This window comes from Synchiropus splendidus, chromosome 1, assembly GCF_027744825.2.
Source record: "Synchiropus splendidus isolate RoL2022-P1 chromosome 1, RoL_Sspl_1.0, whole genome shotgun sequence".
NCBI lineage: Eukaryota > Metazoa > Chordata > Actinopteri > Syngnathiformes > Callionymidae > Synchiropus > Synchiropus splendidus.
The window spans coordinates 21,621,170-21,641,091 of NC_071334.1; the positions used below are offsets into that span (position 1 = coordinate 21,621,170).

General features: G+C 42.5%; 2 protein-coding genes across 2 annotated transcripts; both read left to right on the forward strand.

The window, feature by feature from the left end:
- The first annotated feature begins 901 nt into the window (after positions 1–901).
- rp2 (RP2 activator of ARL3 GTPase) lies at positions 902–6,214 on the forward strand. The gene is made up of 5 exons (XM_053878761.1): positions 902–1,196; positions 2,841–3,509; positions 4,153–4,267; positions 5,376–5,461; positions 5,545–6,214. Exons 1-5 carry the CDS (start codon positions 1,035–1,037, stop codon positions 5,626–5,628), a joined length of 1,116 nt encoding a protein of 371 aa, XP_053734736.1. The 5' UTR covers positions 902–1,034; the 3' UTR covers positions 5,629–6,214.
- Positions 6,215–7,037: 823 nt separating this feature from the next.
- Positions 7,038–19,258, forward strand: jade3 (jade family PHD finger 3). The gene is made up of 12 exons (XM_053853650.1): positions 7,038–7,205; positions 10,205–10,271; positions 10,338–10,397; positions 10,649–10,731; positions 10,797–10,954; positions 11,016–11,206; positions 11,846–12,057; positions 12,340–12,507; positions 12,640–12,756; positions 14,431–14,889; positions 17,389–17,506; positions 17,579–19,258. Exons 3-12 carry the CDS (start codon positions 10,349–10,351, stop codon positions 18,397–18,399), a joined length of 2,376 nt encoding a protein of 791 aa, XP_053709625.1. The 5' UTR covers positions 7,038–7,205; positions 10,205–10,271; positions 10,338–10,348; the 3' UTR covers positions 18,400–19,258.
- The last annotated feature ends 664 nt before the right edge of the window (positions 19,259–19,922 follow it).

Genomic DNA, 19,922 nt, shown 5'->3' on the forward strand with positions numbered 1-19,922 from the left:
CCGTCACAAAATACATGTATGTGTAACTGTGAATTTGAGAACCCTACGATTTTACTGTCAGGGCACTCTTACGGAGTTCAGCTACACTAAGACTGACCACAATGATTTTGTGTGGTGTGGTCAAATGCATGTATGGGTGTAAGGCCCACGGCTACATGAGCTGTGGGAGGAGACCTGAAGGCTGAGGAGAATTGGTCAGATTTAAAGCCCATAATTAGCAGTGGAGGATGAACTGACACGCATCCACAGCAGAGTATGCGATGAGTAGAGAAAAACCCCCAGCCAATTCACAAAGTACTTGTACATTTTCATTTACATTATTTTAGCAAGCGGCGATACAAAAAAGGATGTACAGAACGCTCCGTTGCATCGCTCGCAGAGGGTGGGTGCAGGATTACCTATTATTAGAGTGGCCTGTGGTAGCTTAAGTTGCAAGGTAATCTTCTGTCTGTCACAGTGTTGCTTGTTGACACATCACTGGTTTTTAAAAACCTTGAGTCAAGAGTAGTTATATTGGAATGGACGGTAGTTTATTAAAAGCGGTTGTTTCCTCATCAACTCAAAACCATTGCATATAGTTGTCAGAGATCAACTGATGATTGAAATTCTACATGAGATAAAAATAATAATGAAAAATTGTGAATATATGTACATATTATAAATATTAATAAAGAAAAAACGAACTGGAATTTAACCTTAATTAATTGAATCAGCACATGTTTTGTGATCAGTACTTATTAATACTGAAAAAATTCTATTAAAATATAGCTTGATGGATTATAAGATTCTCTTCACTCATCATCAGATATCGGGTATTTATACATATCCGTGAATGCATCATGAGAACCCATGTGATATTGCTTCCCTGCGTTGATTGGCTGTTATGTCTTCCTCGACGTCACTGATTGGCTAAGACCTGAGGCTGGGGAAACGGGAAGCTAAAAAAATCTTGTCAACTAATGTACACGAAGGTACTACCGCTCATACCTCGGAGCTAGCGTCGTGCACGTCATTTTGGTAACAAAACCGACGAAATGGGTTGTTTTTTCTCCAAAAAATCCAAAAGAAAGTCAGAGAAAGAGGAACGTACGCCGACAACGACGACTGTTGAAACTACTGCCACAGGTAGCGCGGTTCCCCTTGGCAACAACACCGACGAGGCACCGAAGCAATACAGCTGGGATAAGAGGGAGAAGGTAAACAACATGTTCTCTGAAACGGAACGTGTTTTCGAATACAATATTCGAAGTGTGTGTGTGTGTGTCGTCAGCAACGACGATTGTGTTGCGTTATCTCTCACCTGGCGGAGCTTTTGATCTGGTAAATGAGATTACAGAATTATCTGGTATTAAATATGTTGCTGTGTGCTGCAAATATTATATCGCCGTCATCAACGAGATAGTCAAACACTGCAAAATTGATGTCGTTATTTCCTTATGTGAGAGCCGGACACACCCGCACATCGACTAAATTTGCTCTTGGCAGAACCGGAGGGTGTCCACTTTGAGTCCCTGCTTGAAATCAGTTGAAGGGGACATGTCAGCGATGTGGAAAACAACAATTGACACTTGGCAGCAACGGCTTAAACCGGTTGCCAAAGCCACAGAATACTCATCTGTCACCTGTCTAGATCTGTGTTGCATTTAAGGGGGCGTCACAACCTCTGGTCCATGTAACCAGTCTTATCTCGTTATCTGATTACAGCACTACTGCTGTAATTCAGTGGTGATACAGCGTCGTTCCTTTCCATTTGTTTTTTGCATTCTTTTTATTCTATTCTTCTTCTTTTGTTCTTTTTTTTTTATCAGCCCTCACAACACGTACGCACCACCAAGTTACTTGCTGTTGCCCCACTCCTCCTCTTGCACTTCCTCTCAAAGTTTGAGGAAATAATAAATCCACGCTTTAGCTGTTAATGCCCTTTACAGTTTGTTTATTCAAGTAAGATTTGCATTTGATTCTGTATTCTTTAACTGTCACTGTGGTGCACCAAGGAGTAGGTCACTATTCACTACTTTGCCAAGAAAATGTGAGAATTTTTTTTGTTAATTTTCAGTTGATTGTGGCCATGTTTAGATAGAATCCTTTACTTACTGAAAAACTGCAGATTTCTGATGATGCAACATTCAATGAGAAAACAACCAGTTAAAATAAGACGTCTGACGTGTCCATGTTTCCATTCTATAATTATGTGTACTTGAATTGGTAAAATAATTAAGGCTCCTATTCTGCTCATTTCAGGTTCAGGTGTGTGATTTTAAATAAAATAAAACCATAGATAAATTGAATGCATGAAACAATAGGGGGCTCTTTTCTGCAAATTGTGCAGATAAGGTGGGTTTCTGGCTCCATACCTCTTTGGATCTTTGAAGATCTCCGGAGGCACGTCCTTTAAAAAGTTTATGTGGCCAATACCAGAACCGGTCAACAATTCAACAGTGAAATAAAATAAAGAAATTACTGTGATGTTGGTGGAACGTTGCTCTCTCCTCCTTGATCAACCCTTTTTTGTCTTTAGTATTGTGCGGTACTGTTTCAGCAGTTATTAACTTACAGAGTTTGAGTCTCCATTCCCACTGCAAAGCAGGGTAGGTGGGATTGTGTCTATGAACTGCACAACTGGCAGCATTAGTGAACTTCACCAGAAGTTCAGATCGTCTCAAGCATTGTGAAGTGGTCACGCAGATGAAATTTTGGTGGGAGCCCCCTTATGATGTGATGGTGAAACATGACGTACAGCGAGAGTTCAACATTGTAAACATGTACATGCGAAGAACTATTTTTTCTATATTTTTACACATGCTATAACAAATGTTTTCACCTCTATCTTCTCTCTTCAGGTTGATCCTAAAGATTACATGCTGACAGGCCTCAAAGACGCCAATGTGGGTCGTCTTCCTGGAAAACTAAATGGCCAACAGTTTGTCATTCAGGAGTGCGAGAATTGCAACATCTATGTGTTTGACCACTCTGCCACCATCACCATCGACGACTGTGTCAACTGTCGCATTGTTCTGGGACCTGTCAAAGGCAGCGTGTTTTTCAGGGACTGCAAGGACATCAAGTGTGTGGTGGCCTGTCAGCAGTTCCGCACACGAGACTGTAAAAAGATGGATGTGTTCTTGTGCTGTGCAACGCAGCCCATCATCGAGTCATCCACGGGGATGAGATTTGGCTGCTTTCAGTACTACTATCCTGAGCTGGCCTTCCACTTCAAAGATGCTGGGCTGAGCATATTCAACAATAACTGGAGCAACATACACGACTTCACACCAGTGTCTGGGGAGAGCAACTGGAGCCTGTTATCTGAAAGTGCTGCCGTGCCGGATTACGTACCAACTCCAGACGCAGAGTCTGAGTTCAAGTCAGTTCGGATCTTAACTGACCCGACTCGAAGCATCGTGCCTTTGACGAAAGGAGGGAGGCGTAAGGATAGTGACGAGTCATGTCTGTTTGTTTTCTTTGCTGGTGAATACACCACTGCCAACGCCCGCAAACTGATCGATGAGGTGAGTGTTCGTGCCTGAATACAGATCTGCTGGTTTGAGTATGGATTATATGACAGTACATTATTTTACACTGATTATGCTTTAATTTATTTTTTTAATGCTCGCAATTAAATAACAGTGTTTTTTCTGTATTTTTTTAATTGTTACTACTTTGTACAATGTAGATACATACAAAGATCTCAAATATATGAAGCTGGATACTTATATTTTGAAAATGAAATGCAGATTATGATATGCACGTTAAAAGAACTGAATGCAATAAGAATTGCATTTATTAAACAATTGCCATTTTGGATATGTAGTCTCCGCAAGTTGATTTGTGCTGTGACTGCAAATGTAGTGTTCATTTCAGGTCAGGAAATTACATCATGGAGAGAGCAGGTGTTGAATGTGTTACAGCCTCACCCATCGCTCATTTGTTATCTCCAATTGTTTGCACCAGTCAGTGCTTGTGTGAATCAAGAATGACATATCTACTGTTGAAACATTCCACTTGCTGTCTGCTGTTGCCAAAATACTCATTACACCGTGACTCAGGCATGAGAGGAGGCAAGATCATAAACAGTGCGTGAATGTGGAATTCCTGGGCTGCCTGCTCATGAGTCGTGCTTGCTCTCACAAGACGTCTTTACTTTTTATACAGGCAACTGGTAAAGGATTTGTACTGATCCAGACCAAGGAAGTCTCTATGCGGCCAGAGGATGTGAAGAGAGTGTTCCAGAACAATGCAGACGACCTTGTGGAGTGGATCAGCAAAGGTACAGTTCTCATCACCACTCTGGGTGACCTAGTGCACGGGTGTCCAAATTACGGCCCGCGGGCCAACTATGGTGTCAGGTTGGTTATGTATTCACCACAGACATCTTTGCCGGACTAAGGCATTCATTTGGTATTGGTACATGGGCTGCCATGTAGTAGAGCTCAGTGAGATTTCACTTGTGTTCTCAAACAAAAACCAAGACGAACTTAGAATTCACACATAATTCAGAGCTGACTGGTTGAAGATTTGTCAACCCAGTCATCATGTCTGGGACTGCTGAACCGTTCTGAAGGTTCGCGACTGATGCCCGGATGTTCGTTTGATTTTGTTGAGGCAAAACAGTGGAGATGAGTCTCTGCGCTGTGCCTGACAGGCATCCCTTCTTGAGAAAGGTGAGAACCAGAATGACTGAAGTCCTTCGTGTCTTAACCAACAAATTTTCTCCTAACCTGTCAGCCGCCCTTCTCACTGTTCCCACTGAGTGCAATGTTCTTCATAGTATTGCTGTAAATACACACTTGTATTCTAGCGTGTGGCCCTGTTTATTTTTATTTTTCTGCATTTGGTCCTCACTAATAAACGTTTGGACACCCCTGATCGACTACAACAGGCTGTCTTGCTGGACAGTTTGTGGATCAAATATCAAGTTATGTAATGTTGTTAGTGTTTGATAATGTATACATAATATCTGATTATGGATACATAATGACTCATTTATGTTGTTTGACAACCATCAAATTCTCTCTGATGGACAACTAACCAAGAATGTGTCAGATTTCTAACTTGCTGGCGCTTCAGTTTGTCTTCAGTTGCTATGTGGTCGCAAACCATTTCCTTTCTTTTTAGGTGATTGGTGTGACTGAGGCTTTATTGTGACTGTGACGGAGCACTCATTTTGGACACTAAGTGTAGATAGTTTCCCTGCTGCAGTGGATTTTGCTTTTTGAGCATGTTTTGTCCTCTAAACTATGTGCCTTTCATTAACTGTTACATGCCTTTTAATAAATGTATATTCTTTCAGACCTCCTGATACTGTGTCTAAGATTTTTTTTTGACTGGAGTTTCACCATTAAAATGCCAAATGCTCTTCTCTGCTGTGTCTGTAGGTCCCGTCATTGCGCTGGAGCTGAACGGTGATGGAGTCGTAGAGGCATGCAAGGTCATATCAAATGAAGTGTTCAGCGGGACGAAGGTAACTGTTGCATCGATCATTGTCACATTCTCATTTAACAAACTGTTCATAATTATCTGACCGAAAAATGTTTGTCCCCTTAGGTCTTCGTGTCGGACAACAAAAACACATCGTCTCGAGACGTTGACAACTTCTTCAACTTTGCAGACATGCAGATGGGCTTGTGAATCAGTGATGGACTTTCACTCAGGTTTTTACAACCTCACCATCCAAATTGAGTTGCAAGTGAACATTTGGCTCTCAAAAAGTGAATGAAGTACCTGGAATAAATTTGCTGTTACAATAAAAAAATATCAGTGAACGATTGCTGGCAGTTTTACAACATTCTTCATCTACTTTAAAAAGTGCTGTGAATATTTATGTTTCTTTGAATGTATTTTTGGAACTATGGACGTGGCATTTACTGTCAATTGAATTTATTTTTACGTATGGCTTTGTGTTTCTTTGCTGACCAGTCTGCAGTGTAAAAAGCACAAGAATGCCTGAGGGAAAAGTTTTATATAATCTCAATCTGAGTCAAATGTAAATGTGGTTTAGAATCACTATTTTATTTAGTTGTGCACCTTCGTAACATGCTGCTTAGTTACCATTTCCATTTTATAATCTTTTAGGCCAAAGTTCTTTCGAGACAAAGCGAGAGTCTTCATGTTGCTGGCTTTTTTTTGTAGGTGATTATTGTGACAAATCAATTTTGTATTTTGTGTTTGACTTCATGTTTTTTGTATAGAATGAACTAAAGTGTGATAAAAGAGTTTTTAGTGAAACTTTAGATGTGTGTTTGCTTCTTTTTTGCCTTCAAAAATAACACTATTTTCAATAACTTGTAAAGAAATCTAATTTCAGCTAACTTCAAAACCCATCTATTTGTGGCTTTTATATGCCATATGAAAAGCTTTTATACAATGGCAGTCACATTGCCGTTTTCTTATTAAATATGTAGGAATGGTGACATTCACAATTGAATCCTTGAGGAACCTGTTTTTGTATAATAACTGAGGATTCTGTCTCTGACAAGTAATTTAGTTTTTCATATTTGAATTCTATATAAGCCTGTGGTAAGAGTATTACTAGATGGAAGCTATGATTTGTAAGGAGTAGGTCAAAGTTTTAATCCGAAATAAATTCAATTTGCTTTATTTTTTTTTAAACAAACCTTTTGCAATGTTCTTTGTAAATATGCCTAGGAATGCATTGTTAAGTATGTCTTTAAAAAATACCCAAGCCATTCTGCAGTGATTTGATCATAACAAATTCCAAACACGCTCACTGTGGCATTAACTTATTTATATTTATTGGTTTTATCATTGATAGTTAGCAACGCAGACAGGACGTTTGTTTTGCGTTCACTTTGGGGCAAGCAAGAGCTGAAAATTGGTATGGGCAATTATGTCTTAAAATCAAGACTTAAAACAGTCGCGACTCTCCTTACAATTTCTACTGGTGGTTTATCCAAAATGTAAATGTAAATAACGCACTGATCTAGCTTTTACTCCACTCTCGAGGTTGCTGTTGCTTTGAACCGGGCGGAGTTTAGGACCTGGCAGGACCCCTCTTACAATAGAGCTGTTGTGCGGTGGTGGGCAGGCGTCTATCTGGAGGTTCCCACAGTGGCGGGCTAACAAATCCTCACATTTATTACACAATTATAGCCAAATACAAGCTTTGCTGACATCGCTGATAGACGGAGGTGGTGAGCGGACTCAGCCACAGTTGGAATACAGCGGGAGAAACGCGTGCAGTGGAGGTAAGATGGTGGGAGTGAACAATATGCTGCTCAATGTGCCAGGATTTCCCCTGGATATGTTCCTCCAGGCCACAGGGCCTGAGCCTATATCCAGACTCTCTCTCGCTCTTTCCTGTCTATGTGCGACTATCTGCGCGGGGCACCACGTGCGAGTCTTTTACTTCATATCTTTTGTGAACCAGCCGTGTGGAGGTGTATGCAGTGTGAATGGTGTCGGAGGGAAGTGACATCGCTGCATGCTAGTGGCGCCCATGTTTGATTTTCCTGCAGGCTTGGCGCCAAGGATGGTGTGACACTACATTTAACTAACGTGGTTTTTAAGTTACGAAACTTGAAAACCTGCCGTCCATGGCCACGCTCCGTCATTGGTGTCATCGAGATCAATGTAATGTCAGCATGTCGTTTTGTATTTAGCCAGTGTCACGTCATCAACGTGGTGCCATTTATAGAGTCACTCATGTAATATGTGCTTAGGTCATTTCGAGAGCTTCCAGTCAGGGGAGCTTCTAAACTGTATTGTTGGCATGGATTGAAACTATAGCCCTCATAGTTTTGATTGACCTCCCACCAGTTTTCCAACAAGCTGATGACAAAAACCCTTCTGGAAACGCTTCAGGAAAAAAATAGCCGGATGGGGAGATGATTATACAGTAGGCCTGTACTTACATGAGCGCGTGCACTGAGATGAGATCAGGAACCCTCAAACATTCTATGATAAAGTCATGAACAATCAAAACATATTACATACGATGAGGTGTTTGTTCTTCTATGCATGCTTTTACTTGTCGTCTGTGTTGACACATTACTTTGAAGAATTGATAACTGATTCCCTTAAAAAGTAAAGGTTACCTCACGTATTTCTGGATTTTCTAAAGTAACTGAGCTAGACAAGTTATATTGTTAGTTCCATTCAGCAGCCGCCAACAACATCCCCTCTGCCTCAACATAAATATGAAAACACAAACACAACACGTCTGAATGCTCTGGCGTCCAAGGTGTCTGTCTTTGACCACTTTGATTTGACCTTTATAGCTACACGGAACATGTGACTTGTCCTTTATGTGATGTCATTCCCTCAGACACAGTAGATGAGAGCAAATCATTTATGATAAATTGATAAAGGGAAAATGTTAAAGACAGTAAAGCACCGTGATAAGTAACTTTCAATCCCACTCACATGTAAGCGGTTGTATATGTGTAACACATTACAAGCATCACTGCTTATTATACACTAATTTTCAACTGTAATTTAACTTACAACGCTGTTTTTGTTGCATATTGAACTGAATACTGACTAAGAAGAGTTGCAATATGACATGAATTTAGGGAAACATTGATAGAGCGAGGACAGCTGCTACAAGGAACACATGGTTATGGCAAAAGTCAGATTTTTTCTGTTGCGTTCATCAGCTTTTCGACAAGCCCGTCTATTTCAAGTCTAGTCGAGCACTGGATTTCATTTGTATATTATTAAAAAACATAAGCAAAAAGTATATGATCTAAATGTTTGAAATCGTGGTGCATTTATTTCCATGGATTTGAATGTTAATGCCTCTAGTTCCAAAGAAGAGATCCACAGAAATAGACTTTAAAGGTCCACTGCATAAGAATTTCTCCCATCTAGTGTTGACACCATGTATTGATATCAACTCTCTTGCGCCACGCAGTTGAAAATACATATCACAACCACTGTAATCTTCACTTTTCCACATAAATATACCCAGGCAGCAATATGACTCGAAAGGGTGATGTCCCAGAGTGGGGAAAACTGCAATGCATGGTGGGCTAATTAACCAACTGCCATGTGTGTCTGCCACACCGTCGTCCGGCTGCCTTGTGCTGTTTGTTTGTTGAAGGTCGTCTGTGAAACTTTGTTATGGTGCAAACACGCTGTGTTATTAACTGCCAAACTTGTTCCCACATCTGTTTTGAAAAACCATTGCTTTTCATTCGTTCTCGTTTCAAACGTGGAGGAAGATCCAAGGACTCTGGGTCTGGGAACTAACAAGGCAGAGTAGCAACCGCAAGACACCCAAACATCATCAACGCTATCACCAACAAACACGTGTTGGTGTACTCACAGCATTTTGGACTAGAAAGTTTGAATAGGGTCACAATAAAAATCATAGTGCTGTCACTTGCGTTGCCAAGTCAACGGCAAATGGATCATCTCATTTGTTTATAGTGTGTGTGATTTGTAATAGTGGTGGTGGTGGTGATAAAATGGGATTGTGTTTGTTAATGGTTATTCGGATTTTGGTTTTGAACAACTGAAAATGTTACACAGTGGACCTTTAAAGATGGACATGCGAGTAGTAAAATAATTTTTAAAAAGACTTTGTCTGTGTTCAAAAACTTTTTAAGACACCTGAGTTTTCTTCTGGACCAGACTTTTTGTGCATTTTGTTCATGTCATACTGCAAGTAATACACAACAGTATTTTGGCATTATTTTTTATGTTACATAGTTTAGTTTCAGCCCTCTTAACATTTCAAATATGTTGTCTTAAAGTCTAGCACACAGGGCCAATTGATGTGGGTTCACAGAGTTTGGAGAATTTCCAGATGGAAGCACTTCCTTGGATCCAGATGTCTGGACATTGTGCATGCTTGCACAGCTGTTCTCTGTTTTTTGTAAATGATAAATGAAAAAGCTGACAGATGCAGGTCTGGATGAAGTGACAAGATTTTTCCTTATTATCCAGTGATATTGCTAATCAGTTTGTAATAGAATAGTTATGAGCTTGTTTCGTCTGTAATTTATGGTGTGAGAAACCGTGAATGGTCCACACCTTCATATTACTCATGGGGGAATGTGAGGCATGTCCTGTATGTCGAAACAATGTTCTCCATTTAGAGTAGAGGTTGTCAGTTTTTATGTGAGATCCAGTGAAAAAAAAAAAAAAAGTTATCATCTGACCTTGTAAGTCAGTTGGATAGAACTCAGGTGACTCTTCATCATCTGATCCCAAGTTGTTGTTTTTTTCTTCAAATTTATAGATGCAATAGAGAAGTCGATAATTAATCAGAGGAAACTACTAGCATGCTCTTCAACTTGAAATTTATGGTAAGTGAACATTTGTTTAATTTCCGTTTCTTCGTGCTATATCACTAACATTTGTTTCACCTGCAGGATGTTACAGGATGAAAAGACTCAAGTCCTCCAGTAGCAGTGACAGTTCTGACAATGAGAGTGAGTCACCTACCAGAGACACCCAATGGGCTGGTTAGACAACAAATTTGTACAATGTTTTACCCATTTCTTGCAACTATTCAACCACTTGCTGCATCCTTAGTATCCTGCCAGAGATTCTGAGTCCTTCCTACTCCCCAAAAAAGAAATGTAATGTTATGAAGCCTCTAGTGATGGTTGTATATTTATATTTTTTGTATACCTTTCGTCATGCCTCAAATTGCTCGGCCTTAGCTTGTGCTCATCCCCAGGTCCCTCCACATCCTTCTGTTCCTCCAAAAGATATGGCAGCAAACTGGGAACCCCCGCCTCCAGCCAGAAGAAACCGGCAGAGGTGAGTGCACTCTTGTGTCATCGATGAAGCTTCAAGAGCACTGTCTGACTCACATTGTCCTTTAGGTGTTCAGAAAAGACCTGATAAGTGCCATGAAGCTTCCAGACTCTCACCATGTACCCCCAGAGGACTACTACCTACTGGCAGACACCTGGAAGGAGGAGTGGGAAAAGGGAGTCCAGGTGTTGGCCAGTCCAGACACTATCCCAGAACCATCTGTCAGGTAAACATTCTAGTTAAGCTGGGATAATCAGAATTCTGGCTCATTCTCCTTTACTTGCCAGAATTATGGTGGAGAAGTCCGAAGAAGCACTATACAGCCAACAGAAGAAATACATCCAGTGCTCCAGCATGGACTCCACAGAACCAAGCCATGTCAACATCAAAGAGTTGGCAGAGGTGATGTGTCGCTATGACCTGGATGACATGGACATCTACTGGCTCCAAGCACTCAACAAGGAACTGGGTTTAATGGGTGAGAAGAGTTTTCAGTTCAAGCCCTGTCTAACATATCCAGCAGTGCAGAGCAGGTTGTACGTGTCCAACTAGATATAAACAAAGACATCTACCATGTCATGACATGGAGCTCGTTCATGAATTCGAGTGCAACAGCACATCGAAACAAGTTTGCTATTTTGCCGCATCCACTTCTACTAAGAACTATCTGAAATGTTTGCAACTGGTGCATTGTCTAGACTACAGGAAGGCCTGGGGTCTTGTGGTTGTGGGACTTTTACATATTACATACAGGGCTCCCCAGCGATTTTTGCATCATAGGGTCCAACTACGCTGGGATTTCTCTGCTTTATTTGTCAAAATGTAGTGAAATATGACTCCAATGTCAGTGCTCCCTCACCCATCAGTCAAGTAGGACCCCACATTATAGAGTAGGATCTTGAGGAGGTCAGTGAAGAGTGTAAAATGCACTTTGTACTTCTCATCATCTAAATCCAACACATCTCTGCCGCGAGTCCTGAGGAGAATCCTGAATTACATCCTGAGCTGATGTCAACTTTGTCTCTGTCTTTATGTCAACCTATTATCTATTGGACTTCGGTTGACTAAATGTTTCTTGTTAAAGTGTCTGACAGTGTTCTGCTCATCTGTCCTCCAGGGGAACTGTCTGTGGACGAGCTGACGATGGAGCGAGCCATGGAGGCTCTGGAGAGCCAGTGCCATGACAACATGAAGCATGCCATCGAGACAGTGGAGGGTCTGGGGATTGAGTATGACGAAGACGTGATATGCGACGTGTGCCGCTCCCCGGACAGCGAAGAGGGAAACGACATGGTGTTCTGTGACAAGTGCAACATCTGTGTGCACCAGGTACAAAACCCTCATTTGTGCTGTTACACAAAACTTTTAATTTCACGTAGCCACAAAATGCACACAGCAGAGTTGGCACAACTGGTGCACAGTTACCTCTCGGTGGCAAGCAACATGATATGAGTTGCTTATGCGTTTTCACCTTTATGAATCTATTGCATTCAAGCAGTTTTCACTGAATGCCTTTTGTGTGTAACTTATTTGTAAGACTACATTTTAAACATCAGATCATGTGTCTTCGTCCAGTCCTTTTTTTAGCCAGGAACTTGTTTTTCTCCCCAGGCCTGCTATGGCATCGTCAAAGTGCCTGTTGGGAACTGGCTGTGTCGGACATGTGTACTCGGCATCGACCCTCAGTGCCTTCTGTGCCCCAAGAAGGGTGGTGCCATGAAGGCCACACGGACAGGCACGCAGTGGGCTCATGTCAGCTGCGCCCTCTGGATACCTGAGGTAACTAGTCAGGTTTCTGTGTCTGTGTTCTATTTAGATATTAAAATGACTTGTGTCCTATATTATTATACTACGTGTTTTTCGAAAGCTGATGGGAGACAGTATTTTAAATGAATGTCATCTCTAATGCAGGTTAGTATCGCTTGTCCAGAGAGGATGGAACCCATCACCAAGGTCTCCCACATCCCCCCCAGTCGCTGGTCTCTCATTTGCAGCCTGTGTAAAATGAAGACTGGGGCTTGTATCCAGGTGCGTGGAGGTTGATTAAACCAGGCTGTTTCTGGTTTCTATGTAAACGTGTCTCCCCCTTTAGTTTAAGCTGTGTAGATAGATATGTGCTAAAGCCTTGGAAGATGTTTCAGTGAGAGTCGTGCTGGAATTTATTGCTTAAATTGCTGCAGTGTCGTGCAGGATGCCTGCTGTGGGGTTCTCTTTTGTCCCCCTCCACCCCAACAACCCCCTTTTCAGGACTAGAATCAACAATAGAGAGAGAGAGCTGGGAAAGGTGGGGGTCGTGTTGGGGTTGTTGCTGGGCAACCAGTGAGTTCCCCAGATTTGATGGTGCCTCCTGGTTGTTACAGCTTAATTTCCTCTTTTATGTGTTAATTGCTGCCATAAAGGAGGCCATGCAGTCGGTGCCCCTGTCTGTGTGTGAGCTTGACGGATTTTTATTGTGCAGAAAGCACTGTAGCATTGATCTTCGTGTATCTGTAGGAAGTGTCCAAATCAATTAAGCCTCTTTAGTAATAGTAATTTAGCAACAGTGATTGTTGACATTGTTTTATCTTATTGAATGTTTTGAAGTCATATTATTTCAAATAACTAAATAAAGCATGACTTAGATGAGTTGATATTTTTACTTGTTTTTTAATACTAAGGGGCTTTTCACACTGCAGGTTCTCTTCGCCTCAGGCGATGTCCTTTTTTTCCTGCTCAACTGGCAGAACTGTGCAAAATAGCCGGTTTGTGAACCACGAAGTACGTCTTAAGGAAGTCGCCACGAGCCACGCGACAAACTATTTACAACCATCAGCTTGACCTCCTTATTTCTCTGTCAGTTCTTAGTACAAATCGTCTGTAACAGAATGTGGCGTTTCTTTTCATGTTTATTTTACATGGAAATAGCGGAAACAAAACAAGCTACCTAATACGGAGCGTCTTGATTGATCCACTCTGCTCTCACAACACGTTGAACACAGTGAGAGAGATTACTGAGGATCGAGAAGATTTTAGTAAAGTCCAGATCCAGCCGTCAGAAATGATCAATAAAAGTCTGGTGATCTTCAGTAACTTGGGAAAAATCAGCATCTCTCCTCAGCAGTGAAAACAATCAGCAGTGAAAACAGTTACTGTAGAGCACAGCATTATTCATTTGTGCAAATCTGTCTGTTCCCGAGCTCTATTTTCCTGCAGCTCCCGGCTGCACACCTCAGTCTTCTGGTAGTTTGAGAAGATGTTTTGGAACCATGTTGTCCTCCCAGACAACAGTGAGACCCTTTACTGCCCGGCATTTATCCTGTTTGTGTGGAGTCGCGCTGTACGCATAGTTTCCGGCATCTAGTACCGAGTCGCCTAGGGCGAGAAGATCACCCCCCATGGGGAGTTTCCTGAGATAAAGTGCGCTGCCAAAACCTGACTTGCTTGTGTTCACATCTCAGACTTCTGAGCTGAAAGAGCATTGTCTCGAGACAGAACCCGCGGTGTGAAAGCACCCTAAGACACACAGATCTTCTAATCAGAAATGGCTGACCATCTCAAACCATCTTTGTAGTTTAATAACGCCTGCGGTAAATGAGTTGATACTTACTTCAAACTGGGACTCATCGTTCAAAATTCACGCTGTATTATTAGATAATCATGTTAGTACGTATTTATGTTAGTTACTTGTCTGTGCTAAACCAGCTTCCCTCTCTCTTCCCTCAGTGCTCAGTGAAGAACTGCACCATTCCCTTCCATGTGACCTGTGCCTTTGAGCACAGCTTAGAGATGAAGACCATCCTCGATGAAGGGGATGAAGTCAAGTTTAAGTCTTTTTGCCTCAAGCACAGCCAGTTAAAAGCTACTGAGGCCGGCCTGAGTCCAGCACGCCCCAAACCTCCCGTGGAGATTGGCAAGGTGGGTCTGCGGGCTCAGAGACTTCAGGAGCTGGAGGAGGAGTTCTACACTCTGATCCAGCCGGAGGAGCTGGGCCGCTCGCTGGGGCTCTCCCAACACCTGGTGGACTTCATCTATCAGTACTGGAAGCTGAAGAGGAAAAGTAACTTTAACAAGGCGCTGCTGCCTCCCAAAGCAGAGGAGGAGAATCTGATGCTGCAGCCTCAGGAGCACAGCATCCACACACGCATGAGGATGTTCATGCACCTGCGGCAGGATCTGGAGAGGGTGAGTTCTTTCTTTGTGCTCACTGCATGTTCACCGTTGGATTTCAAATGGCAGTAATCCATCAGAACGGGAATGATGTGGCTTAAATCCTCTTCACTCACTCATGAGACAAAGGTCGTTTGAAATCACCAACACTGGTCACGTTTTCAAAATCTTGGATTAGAGCTCTGTGCTGCTTGCATCTCTGCTCAAAACCAGTAGATGGCGATATTTTCCCTAAAAGCGAGGTGCCTTTGAGTATCATCTCAAAATACCTATCCTTGCAACCAGCTCTTGAACATCAGACTGTGCTTCTTCTTGTACCACCTCATCCGTCCTCTAACCCGGCACATCTTCCACCACTGTACTAACAAAGCTCTGTATTTATGATTGATTTTGCTTTAGCTATGGCATTTCTGGTCCAAATATTTGGTCTACTTCTACCGTCTTCTTCTGAGACTTTTCTGACTGTCCCAACCTCATGTTCTACTCATTGAAGCAATATTATTACTAATAGTAATGCTTCTACCTCTACTCTACTGGTATGTCTGCAGCTGTAGAATGACCCTGGCTAACTTAGACACAGGATAAATTATAATGATGCCCACACAGCTAGCCTGTTGAACTACGAACTGTCCTGCACATACTGCTATGGTTATACTGTTATTCAGACTGTGGCAGCTTTTTATTTTTCCATTGCAAACTACCGCATCTGTCCATGTCACTTTTGCCGGCTTCATTGTAACTTGACTGCACTGCATGACCACACTTCCTGTGTTACGGAAGGTTGTGGCTTTTGTTCAATGTTTTCAAACGGTTCCCTTTTTATTTTTTTACATAATGTAAATTTGTTTAGGAAAAAAAACATATACTGGTGGTAATAATATTTAGGGGATAGACATTTAGCGCTTGTGCCTCTTCACAGAAAATAATGTTAATGAAAATGTAATAATGGATATAATACATTTATGATATAAATGATGATTAAAATAACAGGGTTCCTTTGGATCCTTAAAATAGTCTTGAAAGGCATTCAATTCATGAATCCAAAATTAAGGCCTTAAAATGCATTAAAAAGTCTTGAAAAAATGGGAATACATCAAGCATTTAGTATGTATTCAGCAAAAATTGAGCAAGAAAAGTAACATCGCCAAACAACGTGCAGAGCAGCCTGAATGATGATTTTGGCTTCATACAATATAAGAGAATGTTGCCACATTCTCAAGGTGCATGTCATTCTCTCTAGAAGCAGTTACTACTTTAGTGTTGACAGTGTCCTAGCTGACTGGCACATGTCTGGCTCCTACCAGTACTGATACAGTCTACACACCTTTCCTGTCTTATACAGCTACAGTGGTACCTCAGTTCTCGACCACAATCCTTTCCAGGCGGCCGTTCGAGAAGTGATTTGTTTGAAATCTGAATTGATTTTTCCCATTACAATGAATGGAAAAAGAAATAATGCGTTCCAAGCCTTAAAATAGGCTTTTGTAGGAGTGAATGTAGAGTGTCTGCTGCAGGTGCGCTGTTCCTCTATGTGTGTGGCCGCTGCATGTGGGAGGGGTTGCCGAGTGAGTGACGTCTCTCCAGAAGTGAAGAGGTGCCCGGTGCGTGTCCAGCTCTGAATGTGTGCGTCTGTGCAGTTTGGCTGTGACAAAGTCATAAACCAAGTAACACTCTGTCCCAGACTCGCCTCATCCCTGTCCCAGCTCCAGCCCACAACAGGACATCAAACCCTGGAGTGTTACGCTTCAGCCTCGGAGGTGTGGAGAGCGAGCACCTCCCCTGTGACCCTCTTACACCTCAATATGAAGAAAAAACAGTCAGTAAATGTAGCAAGTCTGCATACAGAGGCTGCGTTATACACAATGACAAAGCGCGTCATGGGTCAGCTGATCGGTCCGTGCACGTTATGTTTTTTCCCGCGTTTTTTCGGGGGCGTTCAAGTTCTGGATTTTCGTTCTCAAAAATCTCTACATTTTCATTCGAACTCCGATTTGTTCGAAGTCTGGGACGTTCGAAAACCGAGGTTCCACTGTACTTCTGTACTGCGGCTGTTACTTGTAGTACTTAAATTGCTGATGCCGCTTTTTGAGGTTGCTGTGAGGCAGCATTTTGTTCCTGAGATTCCACTGAAAACATGAAGATTACGAGAAAATTATGGGCTTTTCACACTACTGCTGCAGCATCGCACCTCTGCCCGTCACGTGATGCCCTTTTTTTCCCCAGAAGGCGGCGTTCTGCGCAAAATAGGCTCTTGAGCCCAAACACTTGGCTTGACCTCCTTATTTCTCTGTCACTTCTTAACACTACGAGTTGTCGTCAACTCAGATATTAACTGATGACAGACCTCCGCCATGGCTGTAGCAGAATGTGGCGTTTCACAGGCAAAAGTAAACATGAAACATGAGCCTCCGATACAGATTCTGGAAGTCCGTAAGAGCAAAGATTGAATTTTGATCTTCAGTCTGAGTGAGAGTCAACAGGTTTTGCCTAAATGTCATGGATGTTTTGTTCCAGGTGAGGAACCTATGTTACATGGTGAGTCGACGAGAGAAGCTGAAGCTGCTGCAGAGTAAAGCTCAGGAGCAGATGTTCAACCTTCACTTGAAGCTTTTAAACCAGGAGCTGATTGCTGGTAAGCAAACATGCTTCGCTTCATATTGATGCTGCACTTTGCTGTGTGTGTTAACTCGTCGTCTGTCTGAAGGTCTGCCAGCTTCATTTCCTGTGGAGAGCCTCCTGTTCCATCCACCTCCAAGGATTACACTGAAGCTCAAGATGCCTAAAAAATCAAGTCATGGCAATGGGAACCACAGTTCCAAGTCCGGGAATGGACCACTGAGCCTGGACAACAGTGGCAACGTCACAGAAAACTGTGGTGAAGGTCTGGGTCAGGGGAAGCCCCATTTACATGGACATGGTCGAAGAGAGGGGGGCTCCAATGGTCAGCTGTCTGCGTCCAGTCACAGGAATAACCGGCTGAAGCCCACTGGTAAACCATTAGTGCTGCATGCCGCCCTTCACGGGCAGTCTTCCAAGAGCAAAGGCAAAGCTGAGCCAGGGCAGGGCTGTGTCACCAAATCCAACGGTCTCTCAGAGAAGGTGGTCGCTCAGAAACACAGTTCCTGCCAAACGCCGAGTGACCAAGATGCTCTAAATGAAAGTTTGAACAGCAACAACTTTCGCAAGTCAGCCATGGAACACTTTGGCAGGTCTTTTAAAGAGGCCACTATCAACTTGGTACGGACCACGGAGGACCTGCGGTCCTCTGAAAAGCACTCCCACAAGGCTTCCACCAAGGACGCTCTCTGGGTTAAACCTGAACATGTAGTGAAAAGTGCCCGCTCCTACCACGATAGCGATGGTTACTGTCCAGACCTGGAGCTCAGTGACTCAGAACCAGAAGCCAGGGGGAGACACAGGCGACCAGTTGGGCTGCCGAAACCCAACGTTCAAAGAAGAGACTGTAAGAAAGTGGCCAACAGAGAGAAGCCGTCGCTGAGCTCCAGACACCACGTGCACAGGTGACGCGACCCGCCGCTGATGTTGTGAGACATTTGTATCAGGGACCAGGCGAACTATGACATTCTGAAGAAACCACACTTGCCTTCAGTGGTGGCGAGCATCACATGAGCAATCCACAGCAGACCTGCATCTTTTTTACATGTTTGCCTTTGACTTGTGTTTGTAAATAAGGATTGGATGTAAAAAGACAAAAAGTCCCATGCTGAACAGAGATTCGTCACATGAACTTGACAGTATCATCATGAATGGAATCTGGCTGTGGCTATTTATGTGGTTTTCTAATGTGAGGAAAGAGGAAAGCAGAGAAGTGCTCTTTGGCTTCATCTCTTGAATAGCGTCATTTATCTGCACTTGTGTCTTCCCAATCCAAAGCAGGCGAATGTGCTTCCCTGAAACCAACCATTTCTGCATCCGGTTAGTTTTTGTTCAATATTCCCAGAAGGCAAAATCCAGAAAATAATAACAAAATGTTGAAATGAAATCAGTTACATTATGGATGAATTGATTAATTTTCTTTCTTTTTCTCCATTCAACTTGAAGGCTTTTATTAGCTGAAATCTCAGTTCAAAAGTATATTATGTTACGGAAACACCAAGACTTCTGCCGTGATCCAAAGTTTTGCAACTTGACCTCTTAATTCATTCCAGTGGTGTGTGACTGTTTTCATGTCATGAACCAAAAACTGAACGCTGGAGCTTGTTTACAAACACTACAGATCTGTTGGTGTTGTTGGACTGTGCTCTCTGTGAAAACTTAACTCCAGCACTCGCGCTTTTTTTTTGTTTTTTTTTTAAACAAAACATATCCAGCCATCATGGGTTTTTTTTTCAGTGATACAATAAAAACGCACATTTTTCACTTACATCTCTGTTGTGTGTTTTTGCCGACAATACACCCAGTACTGTGACTCATGCATTACAAGATTAATCCTTTATGATTATGTGGGTCACAACCTTTAATTTTGCATGGATCAAAGATACATGTGCCATTAAGTGGCATCAAGCCGGGTCATCACCACAGACAAGATACTCTAGCTGCCGCAGAAATAGACCCACTCAACCACAAGCGTTGATCATGAATAGCGTTTGTGCTGCTGAGAGTGGCGTGTGTGCTGCTGCAGTCAGCAGCCGCCCCAGTCCTCCTCACCACACCGGTTAGTGCTGTTTCAGAGCTATTGACGTGCTGACACGGACTTGAGCCAACGACTGTCACAAGTGCACATCTCTTTCAGGCTAAAGGTCAATAAGTGGATGTAGTGAAGATGTACACTGCTTCATTTACTTGATCCTGAGTTTGGACTCTGATTCTCTGGGTCTACTCACAAAGGCGAGTCCGGTGATTCACTGAAGATTTCACCATTATCTCTTTCTGTGTGTTTAATATAGCAGCGATGAAGATCAGCACCTCCTGGTTCTGGAACAGAACATTTTCTATTGAATTTGAGTTGCAAGTCACATTGGTATAAACATAAAGAGCAGTGCCCTTACAGATGGTGAGACCGCACAGAAAATAGTTCATGCTATCTG